At 39.4% G+C, this 19,267-nt stretch overlaps 1 protein-coding gene across 2 annotated transcripts in view; it reads right to left on the reverse strand.

Annotated features, from left to right (window-relative positions):
• Positions 1-19,267, reverse strand: part of TRIO (trio Rho guanine nucleotide exchange factor) — a 245,030-nt gene that overhangs the window by 33,530 nt on the left and 192,233 nt on the right. For both annotated transcript variants that reach the window (XM_063162709.1, XM_063162720.1), the window contains exons 35-36: positions 1,790-2,082; positions 14-184 (exon numbers count right to left, since the gene is read on the reverse strand). In XM_063162709.1, coding sequence (XP_063018779.1) covers positions 14-184; positions 1,790-2,082 — 464 coding nt within the window. The remainder of the gene's footprint in view (positions 1-13; positions 185-1,789; positions 2,083-19,267) is intronic.

The raw sequence follows: 19,267 nt of genomic DNA on the forward strand, positions 1-19,267 counted from the left end.
GTCCTGCTCCTACCTTGTCATCCTGTGAGTCGGGCTGGAGCAGACTGTGCTGCTGGATTGCCATGGGAGGAGGCAGTGGCACAGCATCTGCTCCCTCTTCGCCTTCCTCCTCCCCGCAGCTCTGCATGCCTGAAGAGGATGACTTGGAGAGAGTGCCACTGCTCAGCCCCTCGTTCCGACCCCTCTGTAAACAACATCAAGATGTTCAAGCTCTGTTATCTCAGCAGCATGAAGCTTGTTATCACATGCTCATTCTAAGACTATTCTGTAGTTTCAGCCCTCTCCCAACAAGTCAAGATGCTCCTTCAAACACTCCTTAACAGAGGGGGAAAATGAAGATGCCAAAGACAGTTTTCAACGTCTGGTAAAAGCAAATGAATACTAAGAAAAAGACATTCAGCTGAAATTTACTACAGGAAAGTGTTATGAAAGCCATATTTGTTCTCCAAGTTCAGTTCTGCAAAGAGAAGTCTGTATCTCTCTGAAATATGTATCTTGCTCTGCTCTGTATCACAGCAAGACTTTTGGAGGACATAAAAAACTCTATTACAACATGAAATATTTAATCAATTATCCTTTCTGTCCTTCACAAGGAACTCTGATTTCAAGTACCCAAAGTTTAATGTACTGATCTCATAGAATAATTTATCTGCCTTTACAGGAAGACAGCATAGATGGTTACTTTTTTTTCCTGACTTTAAGGCACTGGCCTTAAATTTTTCCCCTCAGTCACAGAACTTTAGAATAACAGATACTGCCAAAACAATGTTACAACTGCAGCACAGAGGGTCTCTTTCTACAGCCTGACATTCAAGGTCAGAGGCCAGTATTCATTCCTAACCAACATCTCTCAATTCATCATGCTGCCAAGTCTTCTGTCTTCCCTTTCCTTACACTTACTGTGGATCTTCACTAGTGTTCCAAGAGTGTAGCAAAATATGTTGGGAGGAAGAAAAAAAAAGCAGCAATAAATAAAAAATTGGGCAACTGAGACCACTTTTCTGGATGGTTAAGTACCAAAACCAATAGTCAGAGTCAATCTAATAAAAGGGAATAACATGCACCCAGCTGTGCCCTTGGAACAATAACATCAGATTCATTTCAGCCTGAACCATGGGTTTGTAACAGAGAATTTGGCTCCTGTCTGCACCTAATTGGAGGCCAGCTTTGTTCATACAAGAGCCCCAGACTTGGAAGGAGAGGCAGATGTTTGTGGGAAGAAGGGAAGCCCTCAGTAGACATCCTTGGTGGTAAAATTTGGAACAGTTTACAACTTCCCTCTCTCCAATGAAAACTGCCATGCATATTATTTGACTAGTGGTCACTGGCCTGCATCGTAGAGCCAATAATTTTTCTGTGCTCTGACCCTTATGCAAGGTGCAGTTAGAGCTTTAAGCAGTTAAGCAGCTTTCCCTACACCTTCTCTCATCCCTCAACAAGAAAAGCAAAGGAAATACAAGATTACCTGGTTATTCCCAGACCTTGAAGCACCTTTACTCACATGTAAAGGTGAGTACTAATTAGCGTAAGAAAGTAAAGCCAAAGGACAACTTTTTATTCTCCAGTTTCTCTCTTTAAATTATAGGCGCTTCACAGAGCTTCACTAACACTCTCACAGGGCACAGACTGTCCCTGGTGCAGAGTACAGGGATCCAGGATGAGCACAGGGCACCTAACACTTTGCTCCTGACTGCTGGACAGTCAAGTGAGGAGACAACCTGCACCTGCCAACATTTATTTCCCTGGAAAACATACACACAAGTCTTGGGAAGCTGCCTCGAGCACTCACCTCTTCAACAGTTTCATCTTGTGGGGTCGCGGCGCTGTCATCGGAGTCCTTCTGAGAGCCTGCATCGGCGCTCTTCCGCACCTCTCTGCTTTTCTTATGCTTGTGGGCCAGCTTTTTGACGTGCCCATCTGCCTTCCCACTGCTCAGGCGCCTCACAGGACTGGTGAGCCACTTCCTCAAGGTGTTGCCAGGGCGCTTGGGGCCCGGCGAGCTCTGGGCACCGATCATGTGCGGCTGAAGCGACGTTACGGAAGCGGGAGGGCTGGCGTCATTGCTGGAGACCGAAAGGGAGTCTGGAAAAAAGAACAAGGGGAGCACTTTAAAGCTGAAGGAAGTGAGAAACAAGGCAAATGGATGTATGTAATAATGGATATGGAATTGAATTTATGGACAAATCAATGAGAATTTTTTTGAGGTAACCTGGCCTTTAATGACACCACAGCTATAGGTGTTCATGGCCATCCACGCATAAGCACCACTGATGTGTTTAGAACAGTCAAGCTTCATTAAGTTGTTCCTGCCTCAACTATAATTCCTACTTCCCACTGCTGATACTTACTAGATAGTGAATTATACTTTCCATATGTCACGTAACTTTATGGGAAGATATGCTTGTTTTATCTTTTAATGTTTATTGCTTTGAGCAAAGATGAAGGGTAATAATTGCCTCAATGAGATAAGCAAATCATTTTTCAAACACCAAATTTAATTACAAATGCTCCAATTACTTCCATTATTTATATATTTCCCCTACCCTTGGGATAGAGGGAAGAAGAAACCAGAACACAGTTAAATGCTTGTCTTTTGCTTAAATTCTCTCTGAGTTTTGGCTTTATTTTGTTTGTTTCTTAAAAAGGCACATAGCAATGTTTAAAAGCCCACTTGCTGAAATCTCAAGATCAGCAGTAGTTCTCAGCATGACACACCTGAAGTTCTGTAATGGAACAAAGGATACACTTTTCTCAAGCCATAGTTTAATGTGCATGAGGTCAAAAACACTTTCCCACCAAGGTTCCTGTCACTTGACCAGGACTGTATACTTATGATGGACACCCACTGCTTAGCTGGTGTGAGACTAGATTTCTTTTCTTCCCATGCAGCACAATGTTGTTCCCCCCAGCAACTCTCTTTTCCTAAAAATACACTTTTCTGGGGGGGTGAAGTGGAGGCCTGGAAACATTCTTGTAGCACCACTCTTATAAATATTGTCTACCACTTGTGTATTAGGAAGGCTATCCTAGGTTATTAAATATGGGAGTTTTTTCCTCCCTGTGTATGCACTTTTGCAGGCAGATAGTTTACATAAGGACGACATAAAAAATGTTTTGTTGAATGTTTCTACTGCTGGGAGTTCAATGCAGTGCTTGTGCTCCTTCTTGAAGCTTGACACAGATGTTCAGGTCACCTCTTCTGGCAGCTTTTCCCTAAGAGGTGTATTGCCAGTCTGACCAGAAATAGTTTGAATTCTCTGGAATAATATGGTCACATTGATATAGTAATGCACTTAATCATAAACATCCAAATGCTTGGATCCACACACAAATATGTGAGGCTGTTCCATTTCCAAGGAGCACTAAGTATAAATGATGGTTTCGAATGGAGATGGGGAAAGACACATAAAATGTGGATATAAAAAGATAGGACTTTTTATTTTTCCTTCATGTTTAAGCTGTTTCACAAAGGACACCCTCTCCTAGGAATCCAAAATGTGATCTATCATGCTGTTTACGAAAATGTTTCTCTGTTCCAGTAAAACCCATGGCATGTCACCATTAGGATACATCAGCTCGGATGCCAAGAACATTTGTAGCTTATACTGTATGAGCACACACATACTAATTGCTGTTAACCACCACTTTCATCATATTTCCACAAAGCTGAAGATAAACTGACTTTATAAGGCATACTTTCAGTCTAACAAGCTAGCTGCTAACTCTTTAAACCAAGTCACACCTGCAGAATTATCCTCCAGTAACAGCTGTAGCTGTCGGGCACATGGGTAAGGAGAATTCATATGGCGCCATTAACCTGGCTTCAAGGCTTTAAGTGATGGGTATCAGCAAAAACGCAGATGCAAAGCAACACTAGATGTCTTTGTCTCTAAATCTTGGGAGAGCAGTGCTAAGAACTGCTACATTATTTTCTTGCTGAAGTGGAAAGCATAAGGAAGAAATTAATTAACTATAACAATGGTTTTCAACTTTCAATCTGAGTATCCCTCAAGGCACTGGGATTACTGCTTAAGGGTTCTCAGCACACATGCAAGAAAAGCAAGCCTCCTAGCCATCAGCACCCACATCATGAGAGATTTTTTACTTTATTAAAAAAACCCTGATCTGCTTATTAAAAAAATTCCAAACAAAACTCGCAACCATCTGCAATCTCTCCACAGGAATCCAAACAATCTCCTATAAAACCTCTGTAAGAATTTAGTTTGACTGCTCTTTCACCAAACTTTTCTTTACTGCATCATGCATTTTTAATTATTATCAGATGCCTTGTTTCAGAAATCACAGCAAAATCAGCTGATGGGTATTTCAATAAATAACCTTCTGCTACTCTGCTAGCGGACTACATAAGATGAGAAAACCATGGTGGTGTATTTGGTAAGTTTCTTAAAGACTAAGATTTCTTAAAGTTAACAAACTAAATGCCTTGTTTCCAAAACATCAAGCTTGAAGATGTTATAACTACTCAGCCAAATTTTTCTTTCATTTGTATATAGTTTTCCTCTCAATAACAGTTCATACAAGGTTCCTTCCGCGCAAATAAAATAGAGAACATTCACTCGTTTACATAAGAAGAAAAAATATAGCCTTTGCAGAAGTCCACCATGTACTGTTTTGTATTTTTATATCTGTTGCATTTCTTTCCTTTGCAATTATTTCTTTCTAACAAAAAGGCAGCATGGTGGTGCCGTAACTGATTGCACACAATTGACTTTTACATAAATGTGCCTATTCGTAAGCATGTAACATGCTTCCAGTCAATAAACCCCTTCTTTTTATAAAGTGTGTTCCACCTCCTCAGATTTTCACACATCCTTTTGACAAGCTACACTTAGCAAATACTGAATTTCTTGTAAAACCAAGCAGTGCAGGACAGAGGCCCTGAAACTGTGGAAGGCAACTATTTTTGTCTGACTGTACTTCTGCTGTACCACTCCAAACTCTTAACCCAAGTCAGCCAAGAGTTTGTGGGCAGCAGAAGGGAAAAGAGCACAGAGAAATAAGTAGACTGTGCTCAAGCAGAGAGGATCTAAGAGACAAAACAATGTAAACCAGACATGTTCTGCAGCACATACTTCAGCCATATCCTCCTACACAACATTAGTTTTCATTTGGCATGCAGCATGTAACAGCTTCTTATCTTCCTCTCTGCATGACTTAATATGAAATCCTTACTGAAGTATTATTAGGGCTTCAGGGAATCACAAAAGTGGACATCATGTAAGTAGTACACTGAAACGATAGCACTGTTCCACTTTGCTCTTTAAAGCCTGAAATCTCTCAGAGAAGGAAAATCCCTGCCCACTGCAGGGTCTATAGGGTTGCATCCAGACAGGTTTTAAGGATCTCCTGAGAAGGAGACTCCACAACCTTTCAGAGCAAACCGTGTCAGTGCTCTGCCAGCCCCAAAGTAAAGCAGCTCTTTGTCACATTCACATTGATCTTTCTATGTTTCAGTTTGAGCCCATTGCCCCCTGCCCTGTCACTGGACACCAAAAAGAGCCTGGACTCACCTTCCTGAAATCCACCCTTAAGATACCTGTATGCATTGATAATATCTCTTTTTAAAATAAATAAAAATAGTTCATTGCTATAAAAGCATCAGCCCAAAGATCAAATTTTACTAAATAGAGCATTAAAAATGGAGATTTAAAGTCATCTGTGTTAACCTGAAAAGAATACCAGCCCACTCGGTCTCTTAAAAGATCAGATATGACTTTTTGCCCTTCCTTAAATTTGCAGGAAACATCTCTAAAACCTCATAGCTGAGTTAACACCCGCTAGAAATATTCCATGTCAGTGTTTTCCCAGTGAGACTCTATACCATCTATTTTCCCATCTCATCCCAGCCAACAAGCATCCAGATTTTCCACTTACTCACTCCCATCTGTTTCCTCAGGACCCCAGTAACAATACTAAAGCACAGTCATGTACAAAACCTGGGTGCCCATGTTGATGTATCCAAGTAGAGGCATTGCCAGATCGAAGCATTAGGGAATATCAATATCCAGTACAAGCATTTTCAAGAGCACAGAAAGACCTTTCACCTTCACTGTGAGAAGAGCCCCATGGGAGTGTCTAATTTCTCCCTGTCCCATCACTATAAACTACTTCTATCTATATAATTAGGCATACAGATTTGGTTTGATTACCATGCTTGGGATTGTTTACACTAAATCAGCTTTGTTTCCTTTGTGACCTCATAGAAAATTGTTTTTCTGGCGTTGCTCAAGAATATTTTATCTCTAAGACACACTAAGAGGAAAAAAGGAGTATTCAAAATTGAACCGAGAACAACATGGAATTTTAAAACCAAAACAGATGGAATAAATTTGGGGGTATGCTAACCCCAAATGTGTTTCAAGTACAGTAAAGTTTCTAGTGAGAATCAGACTCCCTTTTAGAAAAAAGATAAATGAAACAGATGGACATCTTGGAGAGAAGAAAAACCCAACACACTTATAGTGATCACACACAGCAACACCAACCCAACAAGAAACCATTGAATTTAATAAAACCACTCAAGTAGAGAAAGTTTTGCAATTCAATAAAGTTCAATAAAGTAAAGCCCTAATGGATGGGCTTTGTTTTATAATTCATAGCCACAATAAGAAAAGAAGGCATTTAACTGCCATTCCCTGAAAGTAAAAACCACATATGTTGCTCTGGTAGCGAGGTCAGAGGGTTCACTCAGAGTCCATAAATATATTTTTGAAGCTAAAGGGCAGGCAGCATGGGTTCTGACCCCCTCAAACTAGAAGATAAAGTTACCTCCAACAAACAGGCAAATTTTTGAAATGGGAAGGGAAATGGGAATTCTCATTCTAGTCCCAGCTTTTTTAACACTAGAAACATGCACATCTGTGATTAATAGACTGCTTTTTTCCCTAAAAAATAAATCAGCCATGTTAAGCTAGTTGATGACTTGAAAGACTCTGCTTCATATTAACTATTTCCATATTGCTGTTTTTTTGAGTTTTACTGCAAGGGGCTATGGAACCCGTGGCTCCTTTACCTACAGAATCAACCTAAATCTGCTCAATGCTCTGCACCTCTAAACACAAAATGTTCCAAAATAAAAAATAAGAACATTTCACAGACTCTGAACTCTGAAACAGTGATGAGCAAAGACTGAAAAGTGGAGCAAAGCAAACTTGGTAACCCTGACTGGCATGTCATTCTGACACTGAAGATCTGCCATACACCATGGACTTTAGGGAACAAAAACTCATTCAACCAACCAAACAGCTGATCAATAAGATCTGCTGCAGGTACATTATGAGTGTTTGGGGAAAATGGCTGTTTGTTGGTACAAAACACAGAGAGCAAAAATCTACAGTGATGCACTTGAAGGTTTAATATGCAAGGTGGAGTTGACAAGCATCTAATGACAAAAGTTCATAAAAAGATGCCTGCATACACAGTGATCACTTGTTATTACATGAGATGAGGAAGGCATGGAGAAAAAAGAGTGCAAGGATTATTTTAGTCATGTACACGTGCAGTTTCTGCCTGGAAAGTGCTTTTGAATAAGAGGTTACCAATCTGCCAAGACCATTCAGATAATTTTGTATGGGTCGGGAATTCCACTTCTCTCCTGCTGGGAATCCTCTTAAAAATATCCTTGCTGAAAGGATAAAAAAAACTATTTTTTGCAAACCAGTACTGGAATGTACATCAAAAAGCATTAGATGTATTTCAACTTTTAAAAAAGCTCTCATAACAGCAGTTACTATTTAAAGCCAATGCAGCTAAAGCATTATCAGCCTTGCAAATAGGGCATTTCCACCATGCCCTTTGGGAAGCACAGACTTCACCTGCAAGGTAGGTGAAACTTGCATAAAACTAGTTTCTTTAAAAAATAATTTAAAAAAAAATCACAAAATGCAGAAAGCTAGTACTCAATACATAGAAGACAATCCCTCAATCATATTTGTGTCTGGAGTAGAACAGAGCCTTCACTTCTGGTCAACAAACCTTTCTTGTCATTTATGTCAAGTTATGCTGAAATACCAGTTAGTAATCTTTTAAGTATATGAATAGACAAAGAGTTCAACTCCTTAGCACATGTTCCCTGATTAATAAATTATCTATATTGATTTTGACTGATACAGGCACTAGTCCAGAGCACTTTGATTTACATGAATGCAATAATTAAGTCTTCCACGTCATCAAGGGCTGATTATCTTGACATCAAATAGACTGGAATTCTAAGCTTGAGGCTAGATAGTCTTCAGCTTCTCTTAATGAGATACTAAACTGCCCAGCAAGCAATTAAAAAAAAAACAAACCCCAACACTGCCCCTAAGACTGTCAGCTTAATGACTTCCAAAGGTCTAATATTGAGAAAAGTCATTCAACAGACATACTTGCAACTGCTCTAGAGAAAAGAATCACAAAAACCCCTGAGTAAAAGCAAAAAGAATATACTCTTCATTTGAATTTAAAAATTAGTGGCGTATGCCTCAGAGGTTTAACACACTTATACTATTGTCATGTTCTTATTTTTTTTCTTAATACCTTCTCCTGCCTTTCTACTCCATAAATTTAAAGTTTTTGTAAACCAAGGTTTTCCAAGGTTTTATATTCAAGCTTTTAACTAGTTTCACATGCATTACAGAGTGTAGACAGAGAGAGCTGCAAATACAACTCCTATCTGTGAGCTAAACACCCTCAAAATTCAGATGGGAAAAAACCTCCTCTTAGAACTGCCAGACAACTTTGCATCCCCCACTTGTGTTGTTGTTTTCTGGGGTTTTTAAACAGGAAGAAGGCACGATAGTGTGCCAGAAAAAACCCTCCCAGGTTAACAAAAGTAGTTCTGTTTGTGCTTCGTGGAATTCAGACTACAGGGAAATAAAACCTCAAATCTACATCTTGTATACTGCTACAAGCACAAGGCAGCACTACAGGGAGAGTGGACTTTGTGGGACCTTTCATTCTTTGCAGTAACTTGCTATTCTCTCCTATTTCTGGAGAGAAATACATTTTGTGTCACAAGTAGGAAGTATTAAGACAGACTGCTGAAGTTTAGTTTCACAGTTTGTGAAAACCACAAGCTTTTAATAGATTAAATCTCAGCTTCCCTCTATGCAGCTTATATTTTAATAGGCAGTGTCTGGATTTCAACTCTATTCTTTTGGCCACCTGTTTGTTCAGATTTAAAGACAGCTACATCCATGTGCCTGGCAGGACACGCCAAGGACAGATTTATGTAATTTAGCAGTGTTTCTCAGTCAAGTTCTCACTCTATGCCTGTGTACTGAGCCATCCTCTTTACAGATCAAAGCAAGTGGCCTGATTATTTTAATATGATTGTCTCCCAATGGAAGGGAGTGTGCATTTCCCTTAAACACTAACTGCACAGGCACTTGCATGCTTTTATGTAAGAGATAATGAACAGAAACATTTTCTAATTCTGAGGCAAAGGTTTCTCCTTTTTGTGCACAACCTCCAGCAAGTTCCCTCAGGCTATCTGGGGCCATCATCCAGTTACTTATCTGTCACACTTCACCTGTGCCTCCCCTTATAGGACATCATTTTACATCAGTGTGAAGGAGCACAGAAGATTATTTGCTCTGCAGACCTACAATAGGCAAGATTTTCAGTGACAGATGTAAGTTACATATTAATAACTCCCTCATAGGGGCTGACACATACCATGTAATGTAAGAAAATTAAGGTGACACCCTTCTTTCATTAAACAGTTGATTAAGTTCTTCAGAGTAAATAGTAAAAGAAAATGAGAGAAATACTGCTTTTCTATATTAGCAAGCAGGTTTTCCACAGCACCAATGCATTTTCCCTATTTTGCTTTAAATACGGTACCTTGTAAGATCAAATTCATCAAAGTTTCACAAAGACTCTACTACATTACTCTTTTCCAAAGCATAGCATTTTTGAGCTTTACAACAGAGAAACAAATATTTTAAACTGGCTGTATACCTGATACTGGCATCTAGCTATTTGAGCTAAATGCCAGTATCAGGTATACATCTAGCTATTACAGGATGACCAAAGTAGAACTGATGAAGGCAAGGCCAAATCACTCCTCTCTCCAGAAGAATGGATGCACAGGAATGCTCCAGGCCCAGGGCTGCTGCCCCCTCAGCACCCTGAGCTGAAGGAGCTGTGTACAGCTGCTCCCCCTGCTCCCCAGCACTGCTGCTGCTGCTGGAGAGCTGAAGATCTCAGCACAGGGAGCTGTGGAGGGCACAAGGCAGCTACTGAAGCAGCGGGAGCTGGCAGCACTCGCTCCCTTCCAACTGCTCCATGGCACAGCACTCCCTGCCTGTGACAGAAACAAGCAGCCACCCAGCACAGAGAAATGACATCTGAGGCAAAGAATGGAAAAAAAGGGAAACAGAAACTTTGGGCCTGGGCCTCTTAGGCAGCATTGGTGCTTAAGACAATAGACAGAGTTTAGCTGGCTGCTGACAATCCATCAGCCTTGTGCTTGCCACGTGGAACCCACCTCCCAGGAGCCATGCCAAGGGATGCCAGCAGCAAAGCTGCAGCTCTGCTCATGGCAGAGAGCTGTATGTCACACACTACGAATGGGAACCACTCCTGACAAGATTCATGATGAGCAGTTTCAGATCTTAATTGGGGCAACTGCACAATTAATTCTGCTCATCTGTTACTGAGCTGTAGGGGTTTTATCATCTGCTACTCTAATTTTTGCTGTAAAGTAAATTTTTGCTCATAAATGGATAAAAATAAACTCCAGTCCTACAAATACAGCTCTGAAGCAGCAGAGCAGCTCATCTGATATGCCTTGTGCATCAGTCCAGAAGAGGAAGATTATGAACAGACATGAAACAAAAATGCCCATATCAAAACAGATAATAGAACAGCCAACCAAAAGGGAGTGGAGAAGGATGCATTCAGCAAACCCTCAGCTCTGCTGAAAGCAGAGAAAGCTGTAGAGGAAGGGAGGGAGAGAAGCAAGTCTGCAGAAATTGCATGAGGAAGAATCATGATCTCAGATGTTATTTAAAGCAACACATGCCATGCTTTCCTGTGCAAAAGCTCAGCAATGCAGGGCATCCCAATGGAAGGAATTTATCCTACACAGATTTTAAAACAGCCCCCACTACTTCAAGAAAAAGGTTGTATACTGCTAAGATATTGCAAAAGCAAGTTTTAGCAAGTCTGATCTCCAAAGGAAATAGCGAGACACAATTCTGCTGTACTACTGAAATTGAGAATGTACACAGAGACAGGGAGGAAATTAGCTTCCACCACTTCACGCAGTCAATATAAACAAGTCCCACAACTACAAAGGCAAAACTAATTCCACACAAAATCTGCATAAATGTTGAGCGAAAAGTATTTTTTCCTTTTGTCCAGAAGTTTGAAAAAAAATTCGGACAATAATGTACTCTGCAATGTATTTACGAATATGTGACATCTAGAAAATGAAAGTAGATGCATTTTATTCTCTCTTGAAATGCCTTAAAAAATTCCAACACATGAGAAAACCTCCAAAAATTCTCTAGTAAAACTGACAGAATATATGATGAGTCACTTTAAAACTTTAAAAACACTTTAAAACACAAAGGGTAGATACTATTAACAATTGCTAAGCATACCTTCACGTGTACTAGTAAAGTTTATAAAGAGACGGTACACAGTGTTAGTATTAAGTTACAAAAACAAATGAACTTAAAGAAATAATGTCTTTATCAAATTTCATTTGTTTTAAACCCCTAAGTTATTAGACTACTTGTACCGAAAAAATACTTGTTTCCTGTTCACCTACAGCAGTAACACATTAACCTAAATACACATAATAATCCAACAGCAATTTTAACAGTCTTTTTTTTCTTTTCCCCCATCCCCTTGATTCAAAGCAGAAGAGCTCATTAGAACAACTAGCAATTGTTTGGAGCCACAGCTTTAGCAACAGCTGTACAAACACATCAATCTCAAGTTAGGAACTCTGCCATAAGCTCAATAATAATAATATACTCACACTGTTTAGCTTTGGGGCTATTACAGTAACTTTGGTCATTTTCTCTTTCCAAATGTTATACTGTTGTAGCCCTCAAAAAACACACTGAGAAAGACATTTAGGGAATTGGGAGCCAAGAGGGAATTGCTAAAACAGTGATAAAAATGGGTCCTCTAAAGTTCCTATAGATAAAAAAAATTATGTTTCCTCCTTATCCAATTAATTATATTGGTGATAGAGATTCATTATACAATGATGTTTGCTCCTTTGCCAATTAATTGATATTAGTGATAGAAATTCATTGCACAAACATTACTTTGCATCATAAAATGTTGACCTTTTTGGTGCACACACTGGAGCCCTTGTGGCCATGCCACTGCTTTCAGCCTCCCCACTGTGAAATGAGATGACTGTAGGTGATGACAGACAACTTCCTCCCAGTGCAATCCCACCTCAATACCCACATTACCAAGGGCAGACTTAGATGACAGTGATTAGAAACTGAACTGGTTTTATATTTTTTCTCTTCAGATGGGACTGTAACCTGAGCAATACAATGAGAGCACATGTGATTTTAATAAAGGTCAGTCACACTGGAAATACAAGGGGTTTTTTTAAACAGACTCACTGTCAAGGTTGACTAGCAGAGAGCTATTGGAAGCCATAATCCCTATCTGCTGCAGAGATGCCTTTTCAGGATGAAGCATTTTAAGGGATTAGGAAAGGGGAAGATAATGCTCAACAAATCTATCAATTTTGAATACAGACTGAGTTAAAAGGGGAAGGATAGCTCCTTGATATAGTGTATTTTTAAAACTATATATACAGTTATAAAGCATATAAAATATATGGTATATACAGTAGAGAGTTTATTATAAAGTATTTTAAAACTATAAATTAATGGAAGATGTGACATTTTATCTCAGTGTGCAATTCAAATACACTGAATATGGAATAAACCACTGAATACTGAAAACAGAATCATGGCCATGTTTGTTAACTTGATTACAGTCTCTTCAGGAATAACATATGCGCTGCTGAATTTTTTTTGGCATGATCAAGCCCCTATCATGCACATACAAAAAGCTACATTTTGTCATGCAAATTCCATTGTTTTTGTTTCCTTGAATTTTCCCAATAAAGTCTCAGGAGGAAGGTGATGCTGTGAACTGCCTTGTTTACCAAGTCATCTAAATTCCAATTTCTCACGTCATTCCCCAGCTCCCATCCATCTAATATTACTTCAGTTGCCACAGAAAAATTATGTGATAAGATCATGGGAGAGCTGTCCAAAACTGGTTTGGATGTAGGAAACAAAAGGGGAAAAAAAAGGTTAAAAAAAAAGTAAACTTCTTTTGAAAGGCAATTAAAAGGCAATAAACCAGAATTCTTATTACTTGCTTTAATTAGACACGAAGCAGAGGAAGGAAAGGAAATCTGTAATAATTTCTACAAAACAATAATTACTGCTTTTTTAAGTTATAGACTCAAATGTAAGCCTAAATTTAGGGGCAAATAACTTATCTGGTGGAAATTCATAAATTTAATTAGCTTCTAATAATTTTTCTATTGAAAAAAACATTTCTTCTTTTCATCAAGTCCCCAGCATTTCCTACAGTGCCTCTGGACAGCTGATCTCTATGAAAGTCTTCTTAGGGCAAGGTACTCCACATAATGTGTAAGTTGGCATCTTTTTGTAACCACTCACTCAAGAAGATTGACTGGAGGGGTCCAGTCCCATGTCCAAATGCAAGGAAACAAAAATTTAGTTAAGTGGTTTAGCAAGCATACTTAACTATTCTCTGTGAGGAAAACCAGCTTTCACAAGGGAGGATTGTTAATGTTACTGATGTTGTCTTTTCAAAGCAGAATGGATGTACTTTTATCACCCAAATTCTCTTCCTCTCATTACCTCCCCTAAAGGAGAGTCAGCACAAGCCTAGATGAGGAAATGCAATGGATTGTTACAGCTGCTTGTAGCTCTGCTCAAAAGCAGATAATGAGCATAATGCTCATTACTAGTCTTGCAATGAGCACCTAGAGGAAACCTTCATTATGTAAGTGATAGACCAATCTTATGGCTGCTGCTTCACTGAAGTATTTGTTGGAAAGAGAGCTGTAACACAGCAAGAGGGAAATTAAGTTGTTGAACTGCAAGTCAGAACATTTCTTCTTTGCTCAGCTTAAGCCCATCAATTCACTACAATTTTTGACCATGATACAAAACCCTATGCATCAGATGCTTAAGTACAGGTATTCTCTGAGACAGCTGACAAGAAGGTAAAGATGCAAATATATTTCTGGTATGAAATCAAACTCCACCCTTCTTTCCAAAGCTTTATTAATATTCCTTCTGGTCTCTCTCTGGGAAATACTAAATCTCTTGCTATTGACTGCTCATATGATGTTCCATCATACTTTTGAAGAGAAATCTAGAAATTCTTCACTAAGTATTTTGATTATGCTTCACTAGCAATACACAGGAATACAGACATCATAGCAAAATAAAAAAATGCTTACATATAAACATTTTCTTCTTAATATAAAAATGGAGTTACAAGTCCTTATTACATTGTATTATAAACCTAAAGCATACATTTTTCTTTTATATCTTTAAAATAAAGTTAAAACTCAGAACTGAGTAACTGGTTTGAGAGTGAGCTGGGGCTAAAAGAACCATTTAAAATTACTCTGTTTTCATGCAGTACTTATACAAAGTCTGAGTGGAAAGTGCTGCAGTGGAGGGAGCAGACTTGTAAGGATTAGAGGCAGAAGGTTGCCCTCGGTTAACTCCATACACACCTCTAATCCACACTGCTGCTCAGTCAGTCTTGGCTTATTTCAAAAAGCAAGTAACCCACCTAAGAGCTACAAAAATAAGGTTTTCAACAGACTAAGTCCAGTCCAGTTGAAAGGTCCAGTCCAATATATCCAAATTAAAGGAGAAAAAAGTCGGAAGTGGTTGAGACAAAAATGTGGATAGCTGTGGATCTTATCCACCCACTCAGAGCAAAAAACCCGAGTCTCGAATATTTGGTTCACAAGTAGGGATGGCAATTATGAAAGGACATCAGTATTTTTCTTGCATAAACTCCTGTACCCCATAAAATTTTGCTGTTGTTGTTATTGTTTCTTTTGTTTGTGTTTTTTTAAGGGGGATCTTGGTGTGTGGGAGGAGGGAATGGTGCAGCATTTTCCACAGGATGTACTCCAGGTCTGGCTGTCTGTGTGACTGCTGGTGTCGATGCACAAGAAGCAGCTGGATCATATGTGCAAGCACAGGGTAAATAAACTAGCAGTACCTGACATGTAGCTCATTTCTTACTAACCATGAAACAGCACCTCCAGCTAACTCTGGCAAGTCCTGCAGCTTAATGATTTGGAAAAGCCAAGAACAAGTGAGCAAGGACACAGAGGTCAGGGAAGCAGCACCTTTGCACGTGTAACTTTATAGCTGCTACATGAGCTCAGTTTAAGGAGGAATTTTGCTGCATGCTCTTGGTGGAGATAGAAAGGCACACACAGCACATACTTAACAGCTTCCATCTGTATTCTAAAAGAATAGACTTTCAAAGTGTATATGTGAATCTATGCCAAGAATTACACCAACCCATTAGTAATAACTGGACTCTCCCACTGCATCCTCTGAGTTCAGTCCTCAGAGATTCTTATCCTCTCTTGGACACCATTTGCTAACAATTACTTTACAGTAAAAGCATCCTGTTTTATGGATGAATTATTTCTGAGGCTTGATATATCATAAAATGTTATGAAAGAGGAAGAAAACATAGTTTGACTCACATACATTCTTTTAAGCAATCTACTGTACATATAATAAATGTATTTCTTCAAAGCTAATTCTCTATTCTTTCTCTACTCCTACAATCACCGTTCCTCCTTCAAAACCCAGCTCCCAGATGGTTAATAACTTCAGGATAAATCGGGGTGTTGTACATTTATTCCCTGGATTTTATCCACGAGATTTGCCTCTTAAATTTCCCAAGTGAAATATAGACTCTCATGATCCACTTAGGGACTAAAACACATACATGCTATTGTTTCTTCCAGCTCATAAGGTAACTGAAAAAATATGTTATTTTCAATATTCAGTTCCAGATTGAAACAATCTCTCCAGCTAGCTAACTATAAACAACTTTAGTATTTATCTTGTCTCTCTTGTCTCATATGCAAAGCATTTTTAAGTTAGAAATGGGTGGAATTACCATGAGAATTGGTTTCCTCCAACCAACACCATTGCTTTCTCCAACTGATGTCAGATAAAGGCAAAAATACAATACTTACATATTAGTTTTAGTAGTTTCTTGCCAATCCATTACTCAAAGCCCTATTTTCTTTCTCCCTATATCTGAACAAGTTTTTCTTCATTCAGACTTGATGCATAAGCAGGGCAAAACCTCAGATCATTTAATTATGCAGGAATACATAATCATTAATTGTGCATGTATTCCAACATTTTAATGAAAAATGTACCAAACTTTGTAATTCCTTAAAAAAATCTTTAAGCAATGTTGAAGTCTTCTACAAATAAAATCATGCACTAGAGTACACTCTGAATATTAAGTCTAAATCCCACACTACCAGTTTTAACTTTTCAGTGGCCAGTGATACTACAGATACAATTTTTACTTGTTCCAGTTCAAGAGATGGCACAGCTACAGTTATGCTGCGTTATGCAAGTAAGCTTTGTTCCCCTATTATGAAAGACTATTGAGCCTCCTTAGAGCATGGTCTGTGTGCATGGACATCTGTTTTTAAGACAGAGAAAGGGAACAATGAAGAATGTTTGTGAAACCATGCATGTCTGCCAAGCAAGACTTCATATGTGTCTATGATCTTAATTTATGGTAATAATGGAAAGCATCTCACTGATAGGAACAGACTACACCCAGCACTTTATAAAATGTTTTGTAAAAATTATTTGGAAGTAAACTAACCACTGCAACACCAAGAGTTTAAAAGTGAAGCGAGGGAGCTACAGCAAAGAGGAGAATGCAAAGCAATAAGAAGGGGAGAAGACTGCTGCCGTGCCATGGACAGACCTCCAGCAGACTAGGTAGTCACAGCTCTGGGGGAGCACTTGCTCTAAAATATTTTGCTGCAGAACATTCTGCCTATCAACTACTATTTATAATTGACTCCTTTCACTCCCACCTTCCTGCAAGAAGTAAGCAAGAACCTGTACTTGCTTACTTCTAAAGACTGTAATAATTGCTGTTTAAGGAAGCGACTGTGCAGCACTTGGGGGCTACAGAGCCGCCTTCTGAGAACACAGCTCTATTGCTGGAGCAGAGATGACAGCCTGCTAACATTCACTCCCACTGGCTGGAACTCCAACACCCCATTACCTTCTGAGGATCTGCTCAGAGGTACAACCATCCACTGACACACGACCCTATTTCAGAGGTCTCTGATAAGATTAATTCCCATTACACCCTTGATTTCATGTTTGCAAGCCTTCTACCACCCTCCTTCTCCTCTCATCCATCCGTAACTGTAGTTTGGATATTATCAAATAACACTGATTATAACTTGCATTTTGCTGCTTTTTTTGAGTATCTGCACACAGCATACAGCAAGAGGTACGTAAGAAGGCATCCCAACAGGTGCACCAGCTCCAGACACTAAAGGTTAGCACTGTTTTGTTCTGGAGATAGTTCCAACATTTTAATGTGTATCATACAAACTCATTCAGTAGCAATAGAACAAATGCCAAGCATAAATATTGTTTCCTGTTAAAAATTACAAAGGAGGAATGGGAGAAAACCCAACAAGAATGAGTTTACCATGAACACCCTTACCCTTACCTCTGCGCTCCTCCAGTCGAGACTGAAAGAGCACGGCTTACCTCCATGTTACCTCCATTTCAGAATCAATGCTGCCTCTAAATAAATTTCACAGACTGATTTATTTCCCAACTGTCCTTTCTCTTCAAGCTCTATTTCCCCAAAAGCATTACTTCTCAACAACAGTTTAACAGAAGTGACACACACTGTATAATCTATGATTTCTTTGGTTTAGCAGCAACATTCTAAGAAAATTTCTGCTAATCTCTTAAAATACTACCATTAATAACATTTCACAGAGCAAGAGTTACCATTTCTCATTTCCCTAGATCAATTAAAAAAAACCCATAAAGTAGCACATGCCTCTTATAAGCTTTTTCTGAAAGAGTTTACTGTATCTCAGTAGTTTACAGAGAAGATTAATTCCAACACTGCTCCCTTTCCCATATAGGTCCTTTCTGTAATACTCTGTTTTTCTGGCTGGGGTCAGATCAGAAGGAGGGGAGAGCAGAGAGAGAAGAAGGAAAAAGAAAAGCATCCAACTTAACTCCCGTGATTTGAAAACATCCCACAACCAGCCAACCAGCCTGCCTCCCCCTTCCCATCGTATCTGTAGTGCACATATTTGTACCTAAATCCAGGATCCAGTATTTACAGCCACTGGGCTGCCCGTTGCCGCAGCAGGTAGGATTTACTGAGTGCAGAGATCCCAGAGTGTCAATCTGTTTAATCCTGTTCGGCATGGTGAGCACTCAGCTGCTCCGAGCCCCACGGCTTCCAAGGAACCCACTCGCCTGCAGCCCGGGATGGCTTACAGCTTCTCCTGAGTGTCACCCAGATAACGTTACAGGCAATGCCATCAGAATGAGGAAGTCACTCCTATCTTCTCAGGCTGGTTTAGACCCCTGCCTGCCGTCAGAGCAGCTCCTCTCTCCTCAGAGCAGGGATGCTCTCCTCTGACTCACTGAACACAATTCCAGTCTTTAAATTCACATGTGGGAATAGCCAGATGCAGCAGATTACACTCTACCGTAACTACCCTAATTGAGGCTCAGGGTGATCTTAAAAAATACGGCAAGCCAGCAATTTTTCCTCTCAGCCTTCAGAAAATATGCAGTCTAGTACCCTACAAAGCTCTATAGTAACCAGAATGCACAAATGAACCTTTAACATCTCTTTTTATTTTACACTGCACAGTTAGTTTTTAATGCTTTAGCTAAAGGCATAAACAGAAAAAAAGACGGACATTTTCCGGTCAGCTAAACCATGCAGTGCTTTCCCTGGAATTTCTAATTCTCCTTAACCAACAACAGATTCTGTCCTTACCTTCACCTTAGCCTTGTTTGTGATAATCAATCAATCAATCAACCAAACCCCACAATACTAGAAAATCCATACCATTTGATAATTCAAGATCTTGCCCTGCTTTAAACTACATTGCAGATCTGTTTCACCTCTGAGCTCATACTCTGCAAGATATATTTCTAGT

The sequence above is a fragment of the Melospiza melodia genome, chromosome 1 (assembly GCF_035770615.1).
Source record: "Melospiza melodia melodia isolate bMelMel2 chromosome 1, bMelMel2.pri, whole genome shotgun sequence".
Classification (NCBI taxonomy): Eukaryota; Metazoa; Chordata; class Aves; order Passeriformes; family Passerellidae; genus Melospiza; species Melospiza melodia.